Here is a 26,753-nt window from a genome sequence, read left to right as displayed (position 1 = left end):
ACAGGGATCAGCGGCGACATCGCTGGCTCCTGTGTCAGGTAAGTGACACATAATGAGCTACTATGCGATGCACAGTAGTCCATTATGCTTTACCTTTGCAGGGAAAAAAAGAGGAAGTAAACCCATCAGGGTTTACTTCCTCTTTAATGTATTTTTTTCAGTATTTTTCTGAATTTTTCAGTTTGCGCTCCCCCCAAAAATTTTGAGCACCAGCCACCACTGATGGTGACCACCACATAAGGAAAGGAGGGCACTATGGGAATCCATGGGAAGCAGGATCTCCACACTGTGTGCAGTACACCAGGCTTCATAGACATCTACACACAGCACAATCTGATCTGCTGCACGACACGAATCTTCCTTGCTCTGTGTCTTTAAGTGAAAGTGAGATGACGCACAGACTCCGCCCCCCTCCCTCCCTGGTGTCCCCCATCCCTCTCCTCCCTCCCCCCTCCCCATCCACTCCTCCTCCTCCTCCTCCTCCGCCGGCCGGAGCTGCGGCACCATCATGCAGAGCCCCGCAGGTGACACCGCCCGGGCCAGGGGACCCAGATTGGGGTGGGGGGTCTGGATGTGGGCGGAGGCATCCCCAGCTTTGTGTCTTCATATAGTTATTTTAAGCAAGTGATGTGGGTGGGTGCAGCAGGTGATCGGTATGTGTGTGTAGTGCAGGCTTAGGGGCAGGTGGGTAAGTGGTAGGTAGGTCGATGTGTGCAGGTGAATAGTATGGGTGGGTAGGTGTGTGCAGGTGGTTAAGTAGATAGGTGGGTGCAGGTGATTGGTAAATGTGTGTGTAGTGCAGGAGGTTAAGTAGGTAGGTAGGTGTGTGTGTGTTGCAGGCGGTTAAGGGGTGGGTAGGTAGATTAGTATGGGTGGGTAGATGTGTGCAGGTTATGTGGTGGGTAAGTAGATGTGTGCAGCCAGGTAATCATGATCGGTGGGTAGGTGTGTGCAGGATAGATGCAGATGGTTAAGTAGTGAGTAGGTAGGTGCAGGTGATTGGTATGTGTGGGTAGTGCGGGGGGCATGTGGTTAAGTTGGTGGTAGGTGCCAGTGATTGGTATGTGAGGTTAGGTGTGCAAAGATAGCTGAAGATTCAGTGTGGGGGGTGAGGGGGTGTCACACCAGATGATCGGTGTGGATACAATGTATCAATGTTTGCCACTCACTTCCTCTGGATGTTGTATTGCTGTAGGTCCCAGGATATATATATATATATTATTTTTTTTTTTATATCACAACCGTATCTTTTTCACTATGTTATGCTGTTACAATGTGAATAATGGTTACACTTGGAGCATTTGTTGCCTGATGAATCTGATCGATTATAAAACTATCTGGGGCATATTTTCAGGAGACAGAAATCTTTGCAAATCTGTCATTTGGACAGTTTTTTTCTTTTTCCTTCTTTTTATCGTCCAGTTTATGGGCACAAATTGGTTCTGTGATATTTTTGAGCCAAAAAATTAGGCAAAGTTTGGAAAACTTCTGGCGAATGGACGATAAATTGGAAGGTTAATGCGTTTCTCGCCTGAGCTGTTTGCACTGGGCATATGTGGCAAAATGGGGGGGGGGGGGGGGGGGGATGGATTAATTTACATCCATTGAATGATTTATGGATCAAAATTCAGTCATTGCGTGCTAGCAAAATCGTTTTGTTTTTTCTAAACCGCGTTTGAACAATTTTTTTTATTTTTTTGACAGGTGTGTGACTAGCATTTAGACCCCTTTCACACTGGGGCTGCCACTTTTTCGGCCGATAGTGGGGCACTTTTAACCCAAAAGAAGGGGGTTAAAAACTACCATGTTGCACCGCTTTCATTGCAATGGGCAGGGGCATTTTGGCAGCGGTGTATACGGCTCTCCCAACCCGCCACAAAGATGCTGCTTGCAGGACTTCTCATAACGTCCCGCAAGTGCACCGCCCCGGTGTGAAAGCACCTATTGCAGAGATTGGGAGGCAGTTTTCAGGCGCTATTTCTAGCGCTAAAATCCCTGAAAACGGCCTGAGTGTGAAAGGGGTACTAAAACTGGAGAGTGCAAAATCTGGTGCAGCTGTGCATGACAGCCAATCGGCTTCTAACTTCAGCTTGTTCAATTTGAGCTTTGACGAGAAAAAAATACCCTGGAGCCCTGGTTTCACACTGGAGTGTTTTGACATATCAAATCGGCGGCAATTGGCATCAATGGCACCATCCTAATCAGTGCAACGCACCGTCCTAATCATCTGCCGTGCTGCACCGATTTCAAAAAGTAGTTTCTGTACGACTTTTTGCAATTTCGGGCTGCGATTTACAATGACATCTGTGCAGAAACCTGTGCAGATGTCTCTGAAATCTGGAGTGAAATCGAACTCGCACAGCTTCATTCCCGGCAGCTCGGTGTGAACCTGGACGGAAGCTGATTGGTTTCTGCTCCAACATATTTTTCACTTTCCAGTTTTAGTAAATGGACCCCCCCCCCCCCCCCCCCCCATGCCTTTTTTGTGATGAATTAGGCTCGGTTCACACAGTAGGCGGCACGACTTGCAGCGCCGCGACCTCAGCGGCGACTTGCAAAACGACTTCTGTTTAGAAGTCAATGCAAGTCGCCAGAAGTCGCCGCAAAAGTAGTACAGGAACCTTTTTTCTAAGTCGGAGCGACTTGAGTCGCTCCTATTAGAACGGTTCCGTAGTACAGAACGGGGCGCGACTTGTCAGGTGGCGAAGTCGCCTGGACAAGTCGCCCCTGTGTGAACCGAGCCTCAGGAGGGTCACCTTGCATTATACAGTGACCATCTTGCTTTTCTGTTGGAGAAAGGGCAACTCTGATTTATGTAAAGACATCTGATTTCTAGGGGCCCCTTGCCTGGTGTACGGGACCCTGTAGTGGTGGCACCCGGACTGTGACACTGCTGTTTTGCTTGCTTTAGGACTGCTTGGATTGCATAGACTGAGCTCACTTGGACAGTGCACAGGGCCTAGCTATTCTCAATGAGGAGAGGCCACCCTACACAGGGATGTTTGATTGTATGTATTCACAGCACTGCTTGTGTGATTGATAGATATATATGAACTGCCTACAGATATTCTGATCACACAAGCAGCGTTGTGCCCTCTCCCTTCATCACGTACTCAGCATCCTCCATAACATAACCTTTGTATCCTGACTTGTGCTCTCCTCTATCATCGCTCCTATCTCCTCCACTCCATGTGCACTCTGCCATTCATTGCCTTCCCTCGGGGTGTTTGCAGCAATGTGGCCCGCCTGATTTCCGCCATTGTGAAGGTCACACATCTACAGCCGTACCATCGTCAGGATTCACTTTCCTCCCCGCAAGGTTGGGGGCATCTGCTCTGTGTTGTGTTGGCAGAGCCTCACTGTGGTTTGATGTGTGGGTGGATCTCTTGGGTCCAGAACACTGCAAATCTGTGCTAAGCAAGTCATTGCTGCAGATTATATGCATTCCTCTCTTCAAAAGGTACCCAAAATGGGATGCTGGGGCTGTGCTGACATCAGACATGAGTGCAAGCTGTGAATGCATGTAGGACTAATGCAGAAAGGCAGGCAGTTCTTACATTCAGACTCTGCCCATATACTACAAGTGGATTTATGTTGTGCATTTTGCATTAAAGTGATTTTTGGTGTTTGTAGGGTGAGTCTTTCTCTAGATGTGGCTGGTGAAAGTTGTCGTGGGGCCCTCGGTGCTGTATGTCGCTTCCAGCTAGAGGTGGGTGGAGGAAATGAGAGGCTGAATGTGACACAGCTTGGAATCTTAATTCAGCATCATTCCTGTTGCTGGGGCAACCATGTGCGATGAGTGAAGGGCAGGATGCCCAAGTCAATGTATGACATCATTCTCCTTCTCCCCAAACCCTAATCATGACTTGAGGCCTGCTGTGTGGGCATGCATTGTTCACATATAGCAGCCTCCTGATTTACTGTGCTTACATTTCCCAGTGGCTTGTTATAGTGGTAAAAATATATTCTGGTTTATTTCTATATATAAAAGATTGCAGAATTGTTTAAACATCATTTTCGAAGCCCATAAATGTCTACTATCCTCAGTGTATGTTTTCTGGAAATACCTATTTTGAAGCCTCTGTAATGTCAATTTCAAGGATATCTAAATGGGTGTGTGTGTTTGTTTTCTATTTATTTTTTACAAACGTGATACCACCTCTGTGCAGTTGGTCCTCTTCTGGAGTCCCTCAGTGGCGCTCCTGGCTCCTCCTCCTCGAGTGCCCCATTGGAGAGGCGCATTCCCGTGTTCTGCTTCTGCGTCCATTGACAGACCGCTCTGCCCCCCATGTCATTGGATTTGATTGACAGCAGCAGGAGCCAATGGCTGCGCTGCTATCAATCTATCTGGAGCCGGTGGGCTCCTCCCCGTTGCTGGAAAGACCGGGTTCAGGTAAGTAAAAAGGGGGGGGGGGGGTCTGGGGCGCAGCTTCTTTGGAGCGGTGTGTTTACCGCTCCTCCACCGCTGTTCCCCATTGAAATCAATGGGGCAGCGTTGTAATACCGCCGGCAAAACGCCGCTATTGCAGCGTATTGCTGGCGGTTTTAACCCTTTCGCGGCCGCTAGCGGGGGGTACAAGCGCCCCACTAGTGGCCGAAATGCACCGCAAATCCGGCGGTAAAACGCTGCTAAAAAATAGCGGCGTTTTACCGCCGACGCAATGGGCGGTGTGGTGTGAAAGGGGTCTTAGGAAGAGAAAATTCAGATTCACCTGTGGGTGTGGATTCTTTTCATACACACTGTGAGCCAGCTGGAAAGGAACACCCCCCCCCCCCCCTCCACATAGGCAGAGCTGTGCTGCGAATAGACAATCTCTCTTCTAATCTAATCTATTTATAGCACCCGCCCTGACAAAATATTCCGCTTGGTTTTGTCACCTGTCGGAGAACTTGTCAGAAGTTATCAGGCTGATAACAGAAGAATGGAGCAGGAGAAAGCCACAGGACATAGTGATTTGGAGAGAGATAAGGAAACGCTACAGATATATGTGCCCAGCTCAAATTACATGAATGGGGTTTACCTTTCTAGAAGAAGAAAATTAAAAGTTGAGCTGAAAGCAATAAGCAATCCTTGTATAGGACAGTGAGATAATATATTATAGCTTTTTGTTGGGTAAAAAAAAAAAGAATGGACAATCGGAAATTGGGTGTTGAGGAGCTACAGGGTCCATCATCAACAATAAATGATGTCTCCTGGTATTTGTAGTTCCTCAGCACTGGAGGTTTCCGCTGCTTTCACGTGCCAGGAACTCTTAGTGAAATGAAATCAATAAGTGATGCAATCATTTCATAGCACTTTGATCAGCCAAGTGAGTGAATTACATGAAGTGCCTCGCTGGGTGCTCCAGATTGTCTATTAGTAAATAATAGATCAGACTTCATTTATCAAAGTGCCCCAAACTGTAATGTTATCGTACTACAGATGTTGGTGTAACCGTTTTCTGGTTGGTGGCTTTAACAAGCGGTTCTTATGTTAGACATTGATAAATGAAACCTTTATGTTTACCAATCATGGAAATGTGTTATATTTAAACAGACTTTGTCACCAAAAAATCATGGTAAAATCAATAGGTGTGCACCCCGAAGCTCAAACGTTTGTTTACATCTATTTTTCTATAATTATTATTATTTTTATTTTTTTTTAATCACAAACCGAAGCGTAGTAAATGGTTTACAAATTATCTCTTTACTGGGGGAAATCTGCACCTCACGGGGTGATTACGGTGTGCCCGGGCACGTCTGGCACACCCTGTGCTCATGCCGATGGTAAAATCTGTTTCCAGTTTTTGGTTGATGTCTGTATGATCAGTTTAGGAAAAGGTGAGAAATAAACATTCACTTATTTAGAAATCTCGAACACGTGATGTTTTCCAGACTACTTCTTCTATCTAACTTCTATTTAATATTTTGCAAAACCAACTCATTAAGACCCCTTTCTCACTGGGGTGTTTTTCAGGCGCTTTAGCACTAAAAATAGTACCCGACAAAATGCTTCATCTGCAGTCCCAGTGTGAAAGCACGAGTGCGTGGTGTGCTTGCAGGACATTTAAGTTACTTTTAGACTGGGGTGTTGTGGATGTTGGCGGTAAAGCTGCGCTATATTTAACGCTGCTTTTCCGTAGTTTTAGCGGCGCTATTCGGCCGTTAGCGGGGCGGTTTTAACCCCTGCTAGCGGCCAAAACGGCTGCAGGGGCTCTTTGCAGTGCTGCCCCTTTGTTTTCAATGGGAAGGGGTGCTTTAGGAGTGGTGAATACACCGCTCCTATAGCGCTGCAAAGATGCGGCTTGCAGGACTTTTTTCTCCGTCCTGCAAGCGCACCGAGACACAAGACGGGCTCTTCACAGGTGCTATTTTTAGCGCTGTAGCGCCTGTAAAGCGCCTCGGTGTGAAAGTAGCCTTAGAAAAAGTCTTGCAAGCAGTGTATACACCGCTCCTCCACTGCCCCTGCCCATTGGAATGCATGGGCAGCGCTGGCGAAACACCGCTACACTTGGCCAAAGCGTCACTATAACATTGGTAAAGCGCCCCTAAAACTAGCGGTGCTTTACCACTACAGCCCCCACTGCCCCAGTGTGATTGAGTTCTAATGATTTCACCTGTGACTCTACAGGTGCTCACCACACTTTCTATATGATTCCAGTGTATCTAAGAGGGATTTCACACCAAGCCGCCCCGGGCGTAAGCAGTAAAGCGGCGCTATATTTACCGGCGCTATTTGGCCCTAGTGGGGCGGGTTTAACTCCCCACTAGCGGGCGAAAACTGGTTAAATCCACCCGCAAAATGCTGCCAGAATCGCAGCGCTGCCCTATTGATTTCAATGGGGAGCAGCGGTGGAGGAGCAGTGAGTTCACCGCTCCAAAGAAGCTGCTGGCAGGACTTTTTCTGACGCCCTGCCAACGCACCGCTCCAGTGTGAAAGCACTCTGGCTTTCACACTGAAGTGAATTGAGCCGCTTTTTTCAGTTGCTATGCAGGCGCTATTTTTAGCGCTGTAGCACCTGAAAAAATGCCTGCAGTGAAAGGGGTCTTGGGCCTGTTTCACACTTTTGCGACTTGTCCTGGAACTTGAGACTGCAAAGACGCATGACAAGTCATACCCCATGATTTCCAATGAGTACCATTCATATCTGTGACTTCAAAGTAGTCCCTCTACTACTTTGGTCCGACTTTGATGCGAGTTGAGGTCCATAGACCTCAAGTTTACACAGGCATTCCCTGAAATCGTGCGACTTTTAAGTCACGGCAGTGTGAAAGAGGGTAACATGCGTCCAAGGACAGATACCCTAAACATAATCAGTCTGCATTCTGGGCATTTGTCCTTTGGTGCATACTTCCCCCTAAATGTAAGTACTGATAGGTGTACTGTCCAGCCGCAGCGACTGCTAACTTTTCATGGAGTTTGCCAGGCTGCCAGCTGTAAGGGTGGACGGTGCACCTGTGCTCTTCATCAGCACCTAATGCATTGGAGTCTCATTCTCAGTGTGATTAGGCCTTAGATGTTTTGTTTAATATCTAACCATATAAACGCCTCTTCTCTGACAGCATTCTAAATATATAGGGACCGCTGTGTACTGTGTAAGAGAAATGGTCGGTCTGCAGTGGTCCATCGCACCGCCTGCACAGTTACAGCTGCAGCTTTCCAAACAGCAATTCCTACACTCCCTGCTAATTGAAGGGAAGTAGGTGTGACCATACGGGGCATGTCAGACTTCTGGAGATCGACTGCTTGTTAGGCAAGCCGTAGGTGGATCGATTTCCCCGCCCCCATCTACCACGTGAATCGCTTGAATTTCCTCTATCAACACAGTGTTTCAGGGGTAATCCCTCCCGCAGCACTATTGTATTCTGCTGGTGGTGGGGCGTGGGAAGCCTTCTCCGCCGGCAGAACACAATGTTTCCTGCCAGGGCTGCTGTTAGACATTATTGGGCCCCATACAGCCTACTAGATGGGGGCGGGGGGGGGGGGGGGGCCCCAAATACTTTTTAATTTACTATGCGTCAATTATGAATGAACACAATGAGTGAGATGGGTACCGATCACTCAAGCTCATTCAAGAAAGGAAGGGGCTGGTAAATATAACATATTCACCGGACTCTTCTCCCATTGTCCATCCTGAAGGATCCTATTGTGTACTTGCTGCTGCTGGCAGGAAGGCCGCGCTGCGTGGAAGGAAAGAAAATCGCTTGAATTTCCCCTATCAACACATTTAGTGCTGATGGGGTAGAACCTGGTGTGAGTAAGAGAAGAAGACGGCTTTCAGGTTTGAATCTCCTTCCCTGGCCAAATGCCAAATATGATTTACCCTGCTGGCCTGGGCCCTGGTAGTTCCCTCTTATTCATGGCCCTGATTACTGCTAGCGGCTATAGTCAGAGGCAGTAATTGCATGCTAAAAATCCAACAAGCTGGTTGTACCCAAGTCGATCCAATTAGCCCTCCCCTAGATGAATCAAATATTTTCTGGTTCCCTCTGAACCAGTCAAGATTCAAGTCCTCTATGGCCGGTGTTCTGGCAGATAGTGTCCTGCCATCATATAGTGTCCGCCACGTACTGCGCATGCTTCATAAAATGTCCAAAGTTGAACGGCGCCTGCGCCGTGAGTGGAGGTGGTAGCCCCACCATCCAAGCGGACATAGGGTTGGGAAAATTGGAGGGCGCCACGCTTCCCTTTGCCACGCTTCCCTTTGCCACGCTTCCCTTTGCCACGCTTCGCTCGGCTCTTTTTTATATTCCAACTCTATGTCCACTTGGATGGTCGGGATAGAACCTGGACTCGCGGTGCAGGCGCTGTTCATCCTCGCTATTTTCGGAATCTGTGTGTGCTGTGTACTGTGCATGCACAGTACACAGCAGACACTATCCGATGGGGGACCGTATATGATAGGACACCGGCTGTAAATACATTGTACATCAGTTCTTATCTTTAGCCTTATGCTGGGGAAGGGGTGTTTGTGTTACTGGGACATGATTTAAATAAATACATTAAATAAGACACCAGTTTATCTACAGCCGATGGCATGCAGTGCTATGACAGCGGTACCAGTGCGTCGATATTGCTGCATCGCACTGTTAAAGCAAACTTTATGAAATTGTCCATAAGCTCAGTAATTTCTATTGGGAACAGTGCAGTGGAGTATTATGTGCTGCTCTATGCTTTTTTTTTTTTTTTTCCAGCGCTCAGCACATCAACATGGTGTGAAATGGCCTGATATGGAAGGCTTGTTCCCTTAAGCCTGGTTGTAGCTTCCTTTCTTAGAAATTAGAGTTAAGCCAGGGTGATCTGCTTTTTCTCAAAATTGAATCTCCTCTATATATAAACACAGATGTGTCTGATCCACCAAACATTAAGCAATTCATAAGCAGTGAATAGCCTGGTTCTCCTCAAGTTGGACATATGAGAATATTCATATTCAAGGCAAACTGAGAATTCCCTGATAAAAGATAATTTGTTGAATTGGTCAGATTCCTGATGTTTCTTTATCCTTTAGTAATAGCATTATGATTTATTAATCAGGATATATTGTTGTGCGGAGCCCTTGCTGAGCTGCTGGAAGAACCAGTTGCAGCGCTGATGGTGAACGCTTGGAAGCTACAGATCTGAGCCTAATCCATGCCGTTCGGTTTTGTTTGGAATCTCTCCCTATTTTAAATTTTGCGTTCAGTGAAGTTGTAGCTTTTTAGTAAAATGTATTGTTGCTCAAAACAACTCAATTTAAAGAAAAAATAAAATAATGTTCCCCTTAAAGTGGTAATAAAGTTAAAAGCTTAACTTTGTCCTGCAGGTCCACTTGTAAAGTCTTCCCTTTTGAAACGGCCTGAACTTGTGCCATTTTCTAGATATTAACATTGGCTTAAGCTGAAGCTGATGGCGTCACTGGCGCATGTGCAGTACTGTCTACATTCATGGCGCACTCAATGTTCTGTGAACGAAGAGGGCGCAATGCGACGATGGTGGTTTCCAAGGGTGGTAGTGAGGTCATCACCACCCGGCCATTGAAAGGGCCGGAGAACACAAACCTGGAAGGAAGACTGGGGGAAGATGGAACCTCGTGAGCAGTGACAGCTCAGCGCAGGAGTGCTCCTTTTGAAAGGCAAGTCTGACAAAATGCGGCGCTTATTAGCACATTGTCATTTGCCTGCAGGGGGGCCATTTTAATTCTTTATTATCTTTATTATTTTATCCTGGATTATGTAAACCATTTAATCCAGAGGTGTCAAACTCTATTTCATTGTGGGCTGCATCAGCTGTATGTTTGCCCCAAAAGGCCAGTTGTATCTGGGGTGCGCTAGGTTCAGGGGTGCGCGGTCCACGGGGTACGCTAGGTGCAGGGTTCACGGGGTCAGGGGTGCACTGGATACAGAGTGCAGGGTATTTACAAATGACAGCTGGAGTGAGGTGGAGGAATAGTTATGCCATATTCCAGCTGGAAAACTCAGTGTGAGGGCTACATGACAGGGCCTGGTGGGCTGGATTGGGCCCGCAGACCTTGTTTGACATGTGCTTTTAACCATATCCTTCTTCCCTTTTTTTTTTTTTTCTCTCTCTTTAACCTCAGTGCTGGTGATTGCTTGCCTCCTCTTTTCAGCCACTTCTGTGTGCATACAGTTGTAGTCTCCTTTGAAAGCCCATGGGACATAGGTGGGAGACGAGAACAGCTTGTTGTCTCCCTATATTAGGAAGCACCTGAACAGGGAGCTTAATGGGAGGATCACCAGAGATTTAAAACATTTTTATGTTAAAAATGATTTGTGTGTTTGATTTCAGAAATGCTCTCCCCCCCCCCCCCCTTTTTTTTTTTTTTTTAAAGCCAGTCTATGCTGCTATTTTATTTCCTACTGTAGGAGGTGCTCTCTGCCGCCCTATTGTGTCCCCTTGCTGCAGTGCCCCAATGTCCGTCCCTGGAGGCAGGAGGCCATCTATTGGTTCGCGTAGGTAAGTCTGCCTTCTGCATCATGTAAACCCTTTTTTTTTTTTTTTTTTCCCCCCAGTTGCTGTGCTTTGCAAAACGTTGTTTGTTTTCCCATTACAGGCGAGCTTCGCCTCCTGCCTCTATGAGGGACCCGTATGGAACATCCTCTCTTAGCAGTAGCACCTCCGGCTCCTACAAAGGAAGTGATAGCAGTCCTTCTTCCAGGTACAGCAACTAATAATCTGATTTTGTATTTTGGAAAAAGGGCCTACCAAATGGCATTAAAAGCTACATATAATATAAAAGTGAAAGCTAAACTGAAATAGGTTAATTTAGTCTGACTACTGGTAGGCGATATCGGATATCTTGGCTTTCTTCCATGGTACACCATCCAGGCAATGAATGCTAAATAAATGATCTATCTAGGAGAAGGAAACCCCCTTATAATGGGTTCAGCAGGTGGGCTGACTGGAGAACTCAAACGTAGAGTCACCAAATCCCCAAAAAATGATAAGCTGGGTGAATGAAGTGTGTTGGGGCAGAAATTAAAATCCGAATGTGCTAGTTTTTGTCATTTTTACTTTTGCTAGTGAGAGTTTATTATTGATGGCCATTGCTGAGGACGCACACTGGATTTGGACTTCAAAGCAGACCTAACAACCAATCAGATTGATGGTAGATAATGAGAACAGATATGTGACTGACTCCTCCCGGATACCTTATTTTTCCCCTGTAGTCATCATACTGAACATGAGCCTTATTGTCAGACCAGGAGCGTAGCAAAGTACGGGGAGCTGCAATAAAGTACTGAATAAGCATGTTCTCTGTGAAATCGCAGCATAGGCACATAGCGGGGAAGCGCTGGGACATCCAGACCTAATAACTTCTAATTGCTTAGTGAACCCAGCTTGCTTACTAGTCTGATTATCTGTAAAGCAGGGAAGTGTTATGAGTTTGATTAGTGAGAGTGCAGTAATCTGTCTTCCTAGTCTGTGTGTCTTTGCTCCAGTTCAGAAATGTGCTGGGAAGGAAGAACTGTTTCACACGGCTTCTTTCTTTCTTTCTATCTTTCCCCTCTCTATCTATCTATCTTTCCCCTCAACATAAGATACAGGAAAATACACTTTGTAGTAGTGAGCGTACTTCTGCCATATGATCACCAAACATTTTGGTAAATGGCATACTTCGATGTAGACGTGCACAGCTTACAACCATTGGCAGTATGCAAAATTCTCGTGTTAGTCAGATAGTACAACAAAATCTAGCCTGTATAAAAGGCAAATGGAGGAGGAGGAGAAAGATATAATGAAAAGGTTGAGGAGCGTCAGGTATAGAAAGTTGTGAAGAGAAGACAACCACCTGCCCCAAAAGCCCGGCACCAATCATAGGCATTGGCAATTTCTGTGAAATGTAGGTTTACGGAGCGTTGGGTTGTAGGATTCTCCAACAGGACCCAGGGCTCCCATACTCTATTATGTTGATCAAGATTGTCATTTAGAGAGGCTGTTGGGTACTCCATTCTTTTAACATCTCTGATCCTGGAGTGTAGTTCAAACAGTGGGGGGGGTTCCCTCTTTTTTCCACTTCAGAGCCACAAAACGCCACGCTGCAATTTTGCACGTGTGCCAAGAGCTTTTTTGACAGTTTAGAGAAGGAGGTATGTGGGAGGCCTGGAAGGAAAGTATTTATTTATTTATTTATTTTTCGGGTCGAAGAGCATCCCAGTACCAAAGATGCATTTAAGCAGGGAGTGCACCGTCCACCAATAGGGGGTTAGTAGAGGGCAGGTCCAGTAGATCTAAAGTGGCGTCCCCCTATTCTTACAACATCGGGGGTCGGCCGAGGGGTATATGGAGTGGCGCAGGTCAGGGGTCTGATACCAATGAAATAGAATCTTATATTGATTCTCTTTATAGAGCGTACAGATGGAGCTCTTAGAGGCCTGCGCCCATATGAGCTGCTGATTGCCACTTTTAAAGAAGCCGCTAGCAGGCTTCAGCACTTCTTAGAGCTTGTTGAAAGCCTGCTAGCAGCTTCTTTAAAGTGGTAATCAACACTCCCATTAGGATCCGCGTTCAGCATTTACAAACTGGAGTTGAATGGTGCTTGAAAAGCTTTCTGAAAGCTCTGCAAATGCTTTGTCAAAGCCTTCTGTTCTCACCGCTCTAATACAAGCTGAATCCCATGAGAAAGAGGCCGAAGGGATCAAATGAGTTTACTCCCCATAGAATATTTCAGGACATAACCATGTAGAAGGGAATTATGGATTTGGCAAACCATGTGATGGCATTAATCAGGTCAGAGCTACGCTATATCATCAAAAGTATTGGGACACCTGCCTTTACACTCACATGAACTTTAATGGCATCCCAGTCTTACTCCGTAGGGTTCAGTATTGAGTTGGCCCACCCTTTGCAGCTATAACAGCTTCAACTCTTATGGGAAGGCCGTCCACAAGGTTTAGGAGTGTGTCTATGGGAATGTTTGACCATTCTTCCAGAAGAGCATTTGAGGTCAGGCACTGATGTTGGATGAGAATGCCTGGCTTGCAGTCTCTGCTCTAATTCATCCCAAAGGTGTTCTATCAGGTTGAGGTCAGGACTTTATGCAGTCCAGTCAAGTTCCTCTACCCCAAACTCGCTCACCCATGTCTTTATGGACCTTTCTTTGTGCACTGGTGCGCAGTCATGTTGGAACAAGAAGGGCCCATCCCCAAACTGTTCCAACAAAGTTGGGAGCATGGAATTGTCCAAAATGTCTTGGTATGCTGACGCCTCAAGAGTTCCCTTCACTGGAACTAAAAGGCCAAGCCCAATCCCTGAAAAACAACCCCACACCATAATCCCCCTCCACCAAATGATTTGGACTAAGACTATGATGCTATTAAATTTCATGTGAGTGTAAAGGCAGATGTCCCAATACTTTTGGCAATATCAGGTACGTAGGATGGAGAAGTATTATAATATTAAAGTGACGGGAGGGGGGAGCCCTGTCCGTTTATGTGAGGGTGGTAATGTTCTGAAGTTACTAAAAGCTCTGCTTTGTGCTGATATGAATGGACAGGCCTTCATTGAAGGGGCAGAGATGAAACGTTACTGAAAGGCCAACTTGAGCTTCAGTCGGCAACTTTTCCTAATCTAAAATGATATCCTCTCTTTGGTAGGCAGTAGGGGTTCTTGTTCGGCTTATACTGGCAAAAAATAGAAAAAAACTGCAGGCCAGCCCAGCATAACCCTTCTAGTCCTAGCATTCCTCAATTTTATTTTTATTTTTTTGCTAGTGTCCTACAAGGATTGATGTATTTTTCTTTAGCTCTGCTAAGAAAAAAAATCTCTAACCTGCTTTACAATCCTTCTTTTTTTTTTTTTTTAAGATTCCTGCTTGGACTGCTTAAGTTTGTCTCTTCTTGGCAGATATGAAAAGCGACCTTTCCTCCACAGGACTTTGGCATGCTTGACCCTGTTGGGGTGGGCATTGCAGGCAAGGCTGGGATGTGACCTTTTGGGCACTGAGCACTGCTTTTGGCGCTTTCCAAACATCCCGTACGTGTAGCCATGGAGCGCCTTCCAGGTCCAGAGCTGTAGCATTACCTTGGCACTTGCTTTGTCTCTGAAGGACTCTCTTAAGTAGGCCATTTAGGCTGAGCAATGGGAGCTACCTTGTTTGGATTACTGCGTGCCTCCGAATGACCCACTTTTTATCAGTCTCGTAGCGGAGTTATTTGGTGGGTGTCATGCACGTGCTCCGCACTCTTTTTTTCACCATTAAGCATTGAGGAAGTACATTCCCACTGCTCCTCATGCTTGCAAGGGATATGTGGAACTCTAATCCTCGGTCTGTTCCTACTGCCGGCCTACAATCTTTGGTCACCTGACCGTATGCCTGAAGCCAAGCAGTTGAGTTCTGGAGTACCTGAGGCCTTGCTTTTGTACTGTGAGCTAATTCACATGTCCAGCTTGCATCACAACCTGTCTAATTCTAGACATGGGGGCTAGTTCTGCTCTCCCAGGTGTCTCCAGTTTACACACAACTGAAAGTTCTGGGGCTGTGTACCATTTCATAGGCTTTGCTAGTGGAGGCTTGAAAACATCCTGCCAATAGGTTTGTACGTCCCAAATGTCCTTAGTCCTATATCCATTTGAGAAAGACATTGTTAAAACGTGGGATGTCCCTATTTGTAGATCCATTATTATGTTGTTTTTAACAAAGCGTCTACCATCCCAGTGGAGGATGCATCTGCTGGTAGGACCCACCTCTGATCTCCCAAGCAGCTTCTGCGCTGTAACCTATTTTTTACCATTGCCCAGGGTGACTCACTGACAGTCCCATTCATTTAATGGGATGCCTGGTGATGCAGCAGTGACGCAACAAGGTGAGGGATGTGGTGGCAGCAGCAGGTGACTGGATGGCTGCCAACATTCTTGCTGGTAGTTAGAATCTATAATACTTGCAAACAGAATGAAGGTTTCCTATTTAGAATAAGCTGTCAGGTTAGTAAAACAGCGATTTCGGAACCGATTCAATCATAGTTTGTAGTGTACATAGATTTGCAAAACAATGGGATAAAGGAATATTCCTGAACTTTGTTTTATCTCATGGTTACTGTGAAATTGAGGGAATGCATCAATGCAGTGCATGTTATCTCCGCTTGCAGAACTTGGATTCACTGAATACGTTTACCAAAAATGTAATTATTGAAGAATATACAGCCTCATGCTGCGTAACTGAGGTCCAATTCCTGCTGAATTAACTAAATTATTGTATCTTAAAATAGAAAACTATCTTTTAGATTTTTTTTTTTTGTCTCCCAAAAGCATTTTATTAAAGTAAATTTGATATATAAAAAATAAATAAAAAAAGAAATTCTAAAAAAAAAAATAGTTTTAAATAAAAGACGATTTTTTTTTTTATCATCATTGATTTTATATCCACCCTGCCATTACCTTGATCTGTCAAACTTCAACACTGGTCTACGGTTATAAGAAATAATCTGATCACTATAGCAGTTGATTTCTGCCACTGAGCATTTAAAACTCATCCATGCAGCATTGAGCTACAGCGTTGGATGTGTTTTCTGGTCTACTCTCATTTCTAAACTGGTAAACATGCAGGTTTGGCTGAAGTGTTTGGGCTGTGGAGCTTGCAACTAAAAATCTTTTCCTCTGTATGACCTTCAAAGGAGCACTTTGAATGCCCTCATCATGTATGCTACAGATGGCCAGAATACTAAAAAGACTTACCCCTTGCATGAGGTCAAGAAAAGTCATTTTCTGTACTCCGGTGTCCCAGTCTGCTTGTTCTCTGATCTTGTTTCAGAGTCTGCTGTCTTCACATTATTTGATGAAGACCTTTGTGCATTGTCTCTTATGTGGCTCCCAATGTGACTCCAGGAGATCTGAATTTGGTTCTCTCGGCACTCCAGAAACAGCTTTTTGAATACATCAGGAATTTTACACTCTTACTCACAAGGTTGCATTTCTTGGGGCCATCGCCTGTGTGTAGTGAGTTTGTAAGCTCAAGCAACAAACCGATAGCAGATCCCGCACTGCTACCTGTTCTTTTTGGCAATCTGCAGGACCTCTGGTATATGGAATTGACCTTGATCTACAGTACCTTGTCACTTTTTGACTCTTTACATGAAAGCTGGACCTTGTAGTTTGCCTAATTTGTTTGTGTGATTTTCATACTTGAGTTTGTAATCTGGTGACCTTAGGTTGTAAAGAACCCCTAGGGTCATACATGCAGACCCAGAACTTTCTTCCTACCAAAGGTAGTCTCAGCCTTTGACCTCAAGCAGGATCATCTTCTTCATCCCCAAGATTGGCTACAGTTTTGACATCAAAGTGGAGGGATCATCTCCTTTTTTTTATATTGTCTGGATTTGGTAAATCTGATACCATTTTTCCATTTGATAATTTTTTTTTTTTTTTTGATAAATGTTGTAAATTAATGATTTGATCAATGTGATGAGCACATGGCCCCTCTGGCCAGGATGTAGCCAAGAAGGGAGGGATCACATGGTCCCAATGGTAGGTTCATAGTGAGATCCGACCAGGACATGGAAAGGATCACATGGCCCCTACGAGAGGTTCATAGTGATCTGCGACCAGGACATAACCAGGAAGGGATCACATGGCCCTATGGTAGGCCTATGGTGATCTCTGACCAGGACATAGCCAGGATGGGATTGCACAGCCCATATGGTTACAGCATTTGTTCACCCCTGGTTAAATCTTTTGTAGAGAGAACATTGTATAAACAGATATGATGGGAGACATCTTGTGAGATTGCGTTAGCCGGGAATTGAACCCGGGTCAACTGCTTGGAAAGCAGCTATGCTTGCCCACTGCACCACCAACAGGAGGTAGCATATCTTTGTAATGTGGGAGGTACCCGGAGGAAACCCACACAGGCACAGGAAGAACATGCAAAACCCATGCAGACATTGTCCTGGTCAAGATTTAAACCAAGGACCCCAGTGCTGCAATTCTAACCACTAAGCCTCTGTGCTGCCCAAATACGGCCTCTGTTCTCTAAGGCCTGCCCCCGTTGAGCGGGGTAAATCTGTGATATCCACTCAAAGCTCTTAGGAGGTGAATCGGCCATCTTGGGCGCACCAAATGGAGCCATTTACCCTACCGGTATGTCTTTGGGCTGTAGGAGTAAATGCACACAAGCACAGGGAGAACATGCAGGCAGTGTCCTGGTCAGGATATGAACCATACACCCCAGTGCTGCAAGGCAGAAGTGCTAACTACTAAGCCTCTGTGCTGCCCGATCTTAAAGAAGAATATAACCTATAAAGGGAAGTTTCACTTTTCCACGTCTTCCTCCTTTTGGCTTTAAATTTCATAAAGGACCCGGAGATACAGGTCCATATTGTAGAGTTATGAATTTTTCATATTCGGTCCTGTAGGGGGGAGTTCGAACTGAACTCATTCCACCAACCCTACACATGAACTGTCCATGCATCCCCCATGTTTATGAAATTCTTCCTCTTCAATATTCTGTCCTGTAGGGGGAGACTCTATAAACGGTTTCCCATTCAACCCACCCTACCCATGAGGATCCATATTTCCCCTTCATTCCCCTTGGGTTACAATATTCTTAAGCGACCTAGAGATGCAGATAATTTTTTATAGAGTGACCTGGAGCTACAGAGTCCTTCAGCTTTTGTAGGCCTCAGTGGTCACTTTGCCAATATTGGGGACTTCCTTTGTGTGGAATAGATCAAATACATGTCCTTTGTTCTGTATAGTGCGTCTACTCCATGGATAAGCTCTTATGTAAGAGGAGGACATGAGCTAGCCATGGGAATGACCTGAAATGTAGACAGGACAACTCGAATGTGGAAGCCTGCCTCTGTATAGATGGTAGACAGTCAATGTCTATGATTGTCTGTCTGTGGAGCTGCCACCAGCTCCGCCTACTGTGCCCAGGTCTGCTGGCCAACCTCTGCTGTTTTTATAGGCCCCTGAATGGTGATCACTTGAATGGGGCACCAGCGCTACTTTTGACGCTCACCTAAAAGGTATTTCCATGTTTGCAGCCATATTGGGATGACACCTAATTTTACTCTGTGAATGAAAACATGCAATGGATATTGGATATAAACACCCCCCCCCCCCCCCCCCATTGATTTCAGTGTGCTGCCCTATGCGCCACAAGTGTGGCAAAGTAGCTCATGGCACGTTACGCTTTGTTGTATTTCTCACGCATTTTGCCACATTTGTTGTAAGAGTATCTTGCAGTCACTGCTTCTTTCAGATATATATTGCCTTGTGTTTTGCTTGTATCTTTTTAGCTAGTGTGCAGTAAAGCAGGGAAGTGAAAAAATCCTGTAGAATATTTGTGCTTTTACTCAACAAGAATGTTGCATATACAAACTACCAACAATTATAAGACATACAAAGTGTCACAAACCTACACATATGCGAACTAGCTTTTTCTACCAAATGAACTTTGGCAATAGTATACTTGCAGTTAAGTACACTAAAAATCACTTGGCTTGTGTTATATCTGGTCCACAGTTCCCTTCTTAAAGAGAATTTCAGGTATTAAGAATTTGAAGGAAAGTTGGTTCTCTTGTGTGGCACTACCCCCCGTAGGAGTTGTAAATTTCAGGGTCCCCCACAGCTGCACAGCAAGTCGCTTACCATTTTCAATGTGCATCCAGACACTGGAAAACTGTTCTTGAGTTTTGTTGTTTTTATTGAGGGGATGACATCTTGGATGGGGTTAGGGATTTATAGGATGCCCCACTCGACAACCGAAAATCTGGGGATAACCCTATTTACAGCTCCTCTTCTTCCTCCTGCACCAAACTTTGTCCTTGTACAGCTCCGTACTCCTTTTTGGAACACAGTTTGTTACTGTTAGTTTAGCAAAAGCCCCTTACAGGCTAGGAAATCTCAGTCCCTTGAAAAGTAGCACATGTGGCGTGAACTGCATCTTGCAACACCTTCTGCTTCCCTGTAGACACTGATCCCAGTTCTATTGGTTGCAGACATTCTAGGGCACATGGTTGCCACGGCCCATCTGGCTGTTCCTTCTTCATGGTCCTCCCGACTAACAATCTGCACCAGTCCTACCCGACTGACACACTGGAGATTTCCCAGGGCAAGGTTTGATGAAGACTTGGTACATCGCCGTCTTCAAGAGAGACCTGCTACAGCTGACAGTCTCTCCCCCTTGTCCGTCCCTGCATTGTGCTGATCTACGCACTCCCTCTCCTTGCTCCCCGCTGCCTCTCTGGAAGGTTCTCCTCAAACTGCCTTTGGTGGTAGAAGCCACTCGGGCCTAAGGTAAACCCCTCCCCAGCCTGGGTCCCTCAAGGACCATCGACAGACTCCCTTGGCACTGCTTCTCCATCTGCCACCCGACTCCCATCCCAGCATGCCTCATTCCGTCACCTACCAGCCCCACTCCTGGGGATTGGCTAAGGGCCTTCAAATATGCAGAGCAGCCCTGCCTTACCTTCACCCAGTAGAATCTGGAATGTTTTCCAACTTTCTAGATTCAGGAGGACGAACCAGAGCTGTCTGTAGAAGTCATTTGCTCGGGCAGCTTTGATGCCCAATTAAACCGCCTCTGCCACAGACTTGCCTAAGGGCTTCCTGGTGAGGAGTAAAAAATCCCTGTCTGTGTCCTACTGAGTGTGGGATGAGAACTGACTGATCTTTGATCTCGGTGTGGAGGCATCGGGGACAGCTGATTGATGCTGCAGCCATCTAGGTGCAAGTATAAAAGTGTGGGTTTGTTTGTTTGTTTTTTGTTTTTGCTTTGTTTTTTTCTCCCATCTTCTTACATCAGTTTCTTTGAAGGAAAACCTTTCCTAACTCCAAACCCTAGATGTTGCTATAGGATAGTATCATACATGCCATAGGTCAAATATGTCCAAAGGCAGGCAGTCTCTGATTCTCATGTCGGTTGAAATGCTGTTGGATGCCGAACGATGAGATTTTCCGTGTTCCTCAATGGATGGTGAAAAATATTGTGTTTTTTTTTTTTTGTGACTTATGTCCATTGAGGGACACAAGTCCTACCTCTGTTTTTGATCGTTCTGTTGTGCCACAAAACTGAGGCATGCTGGGATAGGGAAGGGTTATGCTGGGCTGGCCCACAATTTTTTATTTTTGTTTTGCCAGTGTCCGATCTTCCTGTAGGCAGCCGTGCAATCCACAGTATAAAATGTGTCCTTCATTGGAATTTATTCCTGAGAGCGAGAAAGCTGTAGACTGGGTTGTGGAGCCTGAAGGGAGTTTCAGGAAACGCACCAGGGCAATACAAAGATTTGCGTCTTTTTATTTTAAACTGTTTGATTTTTAAATGTTTTTTTTTTTTTCTTTTGTTATGAAGGCGGTCAAATACCGGTAAATACAGTCTGTGCAGTGAGAACCATGGAATCAAGCCTCCCACCCCGGAACAATATCTCACCCCCCTGCAGCAGAAAGAGGTCTGCATCCGCCACCTGAGGGCAAGACTGAGAGACATGCAGGAGGCAATACATGAGAGGTGAGATCACATCTTGCAAATCCTACTAATGATTTTTCCATATACAGGCGGTAAGACAAGGACGGGTTTGTCTTGGTTTTCCCAGTGCTCATAGTTGCTGAATGGCCCAGTGCTGTCACATGGGGATTGATTTACCAAAACTGGAGAGTGCAAAATCCTGTGAAGCTGTGCGTGGTGGCCAATCTGCTTCTAACTTCAGCTTGCTCAATTAAACTTTGGCAAAACGTGGAAACTGATCTATTATTTTTTTTTGTTTTGTTTTTTTGCAGAGCTGCACCAGATTTTGCATGCTCCAGTTTTAGTAAATCAACCCCATAGGGACGCTTCTGATTGGAATATCAAAAAGTAGGCCATGGTGCATTAGTGTGTTGCCAATGCACCATTTGAGGTTGGGTTTTTTTTTTTTTTTTTTTTTTTTTTTTTTTTTTTTTATAATGCCACGATCCTCGCTGCATTAGCAGATTAAAACCCTGGGAGTTGGGCCTGTACTAAAGGATGGTAATGAGAGTTATGGGAATCTTGGAAGGTGAAGTTAAGTTGTAGGTAGAGACGATCTAATCCAATAGGTCAGCCAGCCCACTGTATTAGAAAACCCTTTTCTGCTTCCCTGTGCTGCTCTTCAGCAAGTATTGAATGTCTTCTTTTTAGTTGCATAGTTGGTAAGGTTGAGAAAAAGACAAGTCCATAAAGTCCAACCTGTGTGTGCACTTTTATGTCAATCTTACATTGTATATCCCTGTATGTTGTGGTCGTTTAGGTGCTTATCTAATAATTAAAAAAAAAATCTATCAATGCTCGTAGAAGAGAATTCCACATTCTTACCGCTCTTACCATAAAGAACCCTCTACACATTTTTCTGCTTTAATCGCTTTTCTTCTAATTTTAGTGAATGACCGCAAGACTTTTTAAATGCCCTTTCGTGGAAAAGTTTTATCCCTATTGTGAGGGCACAGTATGGTATTTGTATACTGAAATCATATCCCCTCTCAAGCGTCTCTTCTCCAGAGAGAATAAGTTCAGTGCTCGCAACCTTTCTTCATTACTAAAATCCTCCAGACCCTTTTATTAGCTTAGTTGCCATTCTTTGTAGTCGCTCCATTTCCAGTACATCCTCCCTGAGGACTGGTGCCCAGAACTGGACAGCATACTCCAGGTGCGGCCGGACCAGAGTCGTGTAGAGCGGGAGAATTATAATTTTATCTGGAGTTAATTCCCTTTAATGCCAGTATTCTATTGTCTTTGCTTTCAGCAGCTTGACACTGCATGCAGTTGCTGAGCCTATCCTCTACTAGGACCCCCAGGTCCTTTTCCATCCTAGATTCCCCCAGAGGTTCTCTTCCCCCCCAGTGTATAGATTACATTCATGTTTTTGCCACCAAAATGCATTATTTTACTATATAACCTTACTAAGATTTAGTAACACTGCCCCTTTTTTGCAACCCCTGCCTCAGCTTTGCTTTCTGTGTTTTTGAACAAGCCCCCCTACTTTAGCATAAATTATGTAAGTGTGACCATGCCATCTTGTGTCAGGATGGACAATCAGTAGATCTGCCCCAGCTATTGATCTATGAATATGTAGAGAATTCTGATATAATATGAGCTGTTCTATGTAAAAAGTGAGCACAAATAGAATGTTAAATTATTATTATTATTATTATTATTTTTTTTTTAAATGTTGACGTGCTTTTGTGATTGTTTGTTTTTTTTATTTATTTTTTTATATTGTGGTTTAGTCAGCTCATGCTAATCCTGGTCGTTTTTTTTTTTTTTTTTCCTCACCCCAATCTTGTTCGTTGTGGTGTGTGTATTTAGAGACTCGGAGGTCGATGAGCTGCGCTCGCAGCTGAGCCGGATGCAAGAGGACTGGATTGAGGAAGAGTGCCATCGTGTGGAGGCGCAGTTGGCACTGAAGGCGGCGCAGAGGGAAATCCAGCAGCTCCGTGAGGTCATGGATGATGTCCGGGGACGGCTAGGAGAAAACGACACGGGGGTCCAGAAGTATTTTGCTGACATTACGTTGCAGAACCGTAAGCTGGAAAGTCTTCTGCAGAACATGGAGTTGGCGCAGGATGGAGTGCCGTGTGGGGCAGAAGGTGGAGGTTCCGCCGGAGACTCGCCTGCCCGCTCTCTCACCCACAGCTCTACCTACACCAAACTCAGCGAGCCTCCCGTGGGAGATCGCCACTCTCAGGACACTGGGGATAGCGGGTACGCGGACAGCAGCGCTGTCTCTTCTGGCACAGAGTTCTACCTTGGTGAGGGACCTTTGTGTCTCCATGTGCAACCACCTCCGCTGTGTGCTGAGGCTGCTGTTCAGGCCAGCAGCATGAGTGACTGTGCTGTTCAGACTGACGAAGCTGCGGGCACCCCCGAGCCAGACACAATCCTAGAGAAGCTCCTGCAGTCACAGACGCCTGGCACCCCTACGTCCCAGGACCCCAAAGAGCCAGAAGCCTCCAATTCTGACTCGAGCTGTGTAGTGCTGGTCACTGACGGAGCCTCTGGGGCTGAAAGCGGGGAGGCAGAGGTGCCTGATGCACCGCTTAGTTACTGGAGTCGGCACTTTATAGTGGACTTATTGGCTGTGCTGATCCCTGTGGTACCCACAGTGGCCTGGTTATGCCGCGCGGAGAGGCGCCAAGGACAGCCAGTGTATAACATCAGCTCCCTGATGCGTGGCTGCTGTACAGTCGCTTTGCACTCCATTCGCAGGATCAGCTGCCGCCCAGTCAGTGCCTCCACAAGCCAGCCCTAACTCTGGCTGCCCCCCCCCCCCCTGGACCCTAAACCTTCGCAGTTTGATGACTCTGCCACCCCCTTTGTATCTTGCCTGTGAACTGGAGGGGTAGAAGGGAGACTTATTTTGCCGAGGATAATCAGTGATCAGACTTTATGGAATGTATCTGAGTAATCATGAAAACAAAACAAAAAAAACAGCAAGCATCCTAAGATAAAGAGTCCAGTGTTGACTGAGGGGGGGCTTTCACTGTCACGGCTGAGGGGGGCTATTGGGTTAATCTACTCAGATGCCAGTCTACATAGTTCATACTGTGCGATTGGTTGTGTCTGTTGTACATACCTCCTCGGTCCATTTAGATAGTTGCTGCTGAGCACAGCCCAGACACAGGATGTGTATGTACCCCATGTCACCCCACCACCTACACCTGTCTGTGTCTCTAGAGTGTAAACTATTCTATGTCACATGTACACACACATGCAATGCCACCTACTGTCATGTGTGCAGTTCCTGTGCCCGTGTATGCTTGTACACCGCAGTATCTGGTGGGGAGCTAAGGGAGCAATGCATTGCCATTGAATGTATTCTGTACATATATGTTGTGTGTATGCGTGGACCAGTGCTGTGTATATGTAGACGGGTGCATGCCAGGTGCTGGACTGCACTGGTTTGAGGCCCGACTAATGTCACCTTGATGGTTCTTGTCCCTCGCTCTTACCCATTTCCTAGGAATTTATTATTGACTTTGAGGGTCCCCTCCTTTTTTTTTATTTATTTTTTATTTTATTTTTTTGCCTGCTGTTGGGCATTTGTCCCCGGGTATGACCTTGCTATGTGTGTCCCGGACCCCATTGTGCTTGCAGATGACATCAGACAGATATTTATTACATACCTCCTACCTCTGTACCATGGAGTGCATGTAGGCCCAACCACTCCTACCTCCCTTTATTGTGTTACTTTGTCCATGTTGTATCATTATTTAGGGGCCAGCACACACCTGATAAAACATTCCTAAATCTATTTGCCAAAGTTTAAGCTGGGAGGTGGAATACTAAAAAAAATTTAAGGACTTTTTTTTTTTTTTTTTCTCGCATATGGCTGACTTCCTGTCAGTAATCAGTATTGAAGTTGGTCAGTTTATGCAGTCAGTTTATTATGCCTGATGCCATAGAGCAGGGGTCTCCAAACTCTGTAAACAAAAGGGCTAGTGTATTTAAGGGGTGGGGGAGGGACAGTGGTGTTTGCAACTAAAGGTCCCGATGTCAATGGGGGGGAAAAAATAACTTCCCATCGTTTTTCAGTGGGAGTAATTGATGTCATTGGGCCCCATTGTTGATGTCATTGGACCCCATTGTTGGGGGCCCAATTTCTCTTAATGACACCAACAATGGGGCCCAATGACATCAATGATGGGGCACAATTTCTCTCAATGACACCATCATTGATGTCATTGGGCCCCATTGTTGGTGTCATTGAGAGAAATTGCGCTTCCTCATTTCTGTCAATTGTAGGAATTGTGCTCCATCAATTGATGTCATTGTGCCCCTTCGTTGGTGTCCTCTGGAGGTATTGTGCCCCGTCGTTGGTGTCCTCTGGAGGTATTGTGCCCCGTCGTTGGTGTCCTCTGGAGGTATTGTGCCCCGTCGTTGGTGTCCTCTGGAGGTATTGTGCCCCGTCGTTGTTGGTGTCCTCGGGAAGGAATTGTGCCCCGTCGTTGTTGGTGTCCTCGGGAGGTATTGTGCCCCGTCGTTGTTGGTGTCCTCGGGAGGTATCGTGCCCCGTCCTTGTTGGTGTCCTCGGGAGGTATTGTGCCTTGTTGGTGTCCTTGGGAAGGAGTTGTGCCCCGTCGGTGTCGGTGTTGGTGTCCTTGGGAAGGAGTTGTGCCCCGTCGGTGTTGGTGTCCTTGGGAAGGAGTTGTGCCCCGTCGGTGTTGGTGTCCTTGGGAAGGAGTTGTGCCCCGTCGGTGTTGGTGTCCTTGGGAAGGAGTTGTGCCCCGTCGGTGTTGGTGTCCTTGGAAAGGAGTTGTGCCCCGTCGGTGTTGGTGTCCTTGGAAAGGAGTAAGTGCCCCGTCGGTGTTGGTGTCCTTGGAAAGGAGTTGTGCCCCATCGGTGTTGGTGTCCTTGGGAAGGAGTTGTGCCCCGTCGGTGTCCTCGGGAAGGAGTTGTGCCCCGTCGGTGTCCTCGGGAAGGAGTTGTGCCCCGTCGGTGTTGGTGTCCTCGGGAAGGAGTTGTGCCCCGTCGGTGTTGGTGTCCTCGGGAAGGAGTTGTGCCCCGTCGGTGTTGGTGTCCTCGGGAAGGAGTTGTGCCCCGTCGGTGTTGGTGTCCTCGGGAAGGAGTTGTGCCCCGTCGGTGTTGGTGTCCTCGGGAAGGAGTTGTGCCCCGTCGGTGTTGGTGTCCTCGGGAAGGAGTTGTGCCCCGTCGGTGTTGGTGTCCTCGGGAAGGAGTTGTGCCCCGTCGGTGTTGGTGTCCTCGGGAAGGAGTTGTGCCCCGTCGGTGTTGGTGTCCTCGGGAAGGAGTTGTGCCCCGTCGGTGTTGGTGTCCTCGGGAAGGAGTTGTGCCCCGTCGGTGTTGGTGTCCTCGGGAAGGAGTTGTGCCCCGTCGGTGTTGGTGTCCTCGGGAAGGAGTTGTGCCCCGTCGGTGTTGGTGTCCTCGGGAAGGAGTTGTGCCCCGTCGGTGTTGGTGTCCTCGGGAAGGAGTTGTGCCCCGTCGGTGTTGGTGTCCTCGGGAAGGAGTTGTGCCCCGTCGGTGTTGGTGTCCTCGGGAAGGAGTTGTGCCCCGTCGGTGTTGGTGTCCTCCGGAAGGAGTGGTGCCCCGTCGGTGTTGGTGTCCTCGGGAAGGAATGGTGCCCCGTCGGTGTCCTCGGGAAGGAATGGTGCCCCGTTGTGGTTGGTGTCCTCGGGAAGGAATGGTGCCCAAGGGCTGGATAAAAGCAAGCATAGGGCAGCAGTTTGGAGACCACTGCTGTAGAGCAATAGCCACCCTGAAACAGATACTGAAATTTTGGTTTCTCATAGTTGTGAGTACTTTTAATACTATAGTGTTGCTGGTTCTTTCTAGAAAAAGTAAATGGCACGTTTAGGCTCATATTTTTAT

The 26,753-nt window shown here is 46.4% G+C and overlaps 1 protein-coding gene and 1 non-coding gene across 2 annotated transcripts; one reads left to right on the top strand and one right to left on the bottom strand.

Moving 5' to 3' along the window:
- The first annotated feature begins 450 nt into the window (after positions 1-450).
- On the top strand, positions 451-23,864 carry SNPH (syntaphilin). The gene is made up of 5 exons (XM_077460433.1): positions 451-524; positions 10,843-10,933; positions 11,031-11,135; positions 20,769-20,924; positions 22,737-23,864. Exons 1-5 carry the CDS (start codon positions 509-511, stop codon positions 23,677-23,679), a joined length of 1,311 nt encoding a protein of 436 aa, XP_077316559.1. The 5' UTR covers positions 451-508; the 3' UTR covers positions 23,680-23,864.
- Positions 17,199-17,271, bottom strand: TRNAG-UCC (transfer RNA glycine (anticodon UCC)). Its single transcript has one exon. It is a non-coding gene; the product is annotated as a tRNA-Gly (tRNA).
- Positions 23,865-26,753: the final 2,889 nt, after the last annotated feature.

The sequence above is a fragment of the Lithobates pipiens genome, unplaced genomic scaffold, assembly GCF_037356315.1.
Source record: "Lithobates pipiens isolate NorthernLeopardFrog02 unplaced genomic scaffold, aLitPip1_a1.2 Scaffold_28, whole genome shotgun sequence".
Taxonomy (NCBI): Eukaryota; Metazoa; Chordata; class Amphibia; order Anura; family Ranidae; genus Lithobates; species Lithobates pipiens.
Note: the sequence above shows the minus strand (reverse complement) of the source record. Positions and strands in the feature narration are given on the sequence as shown.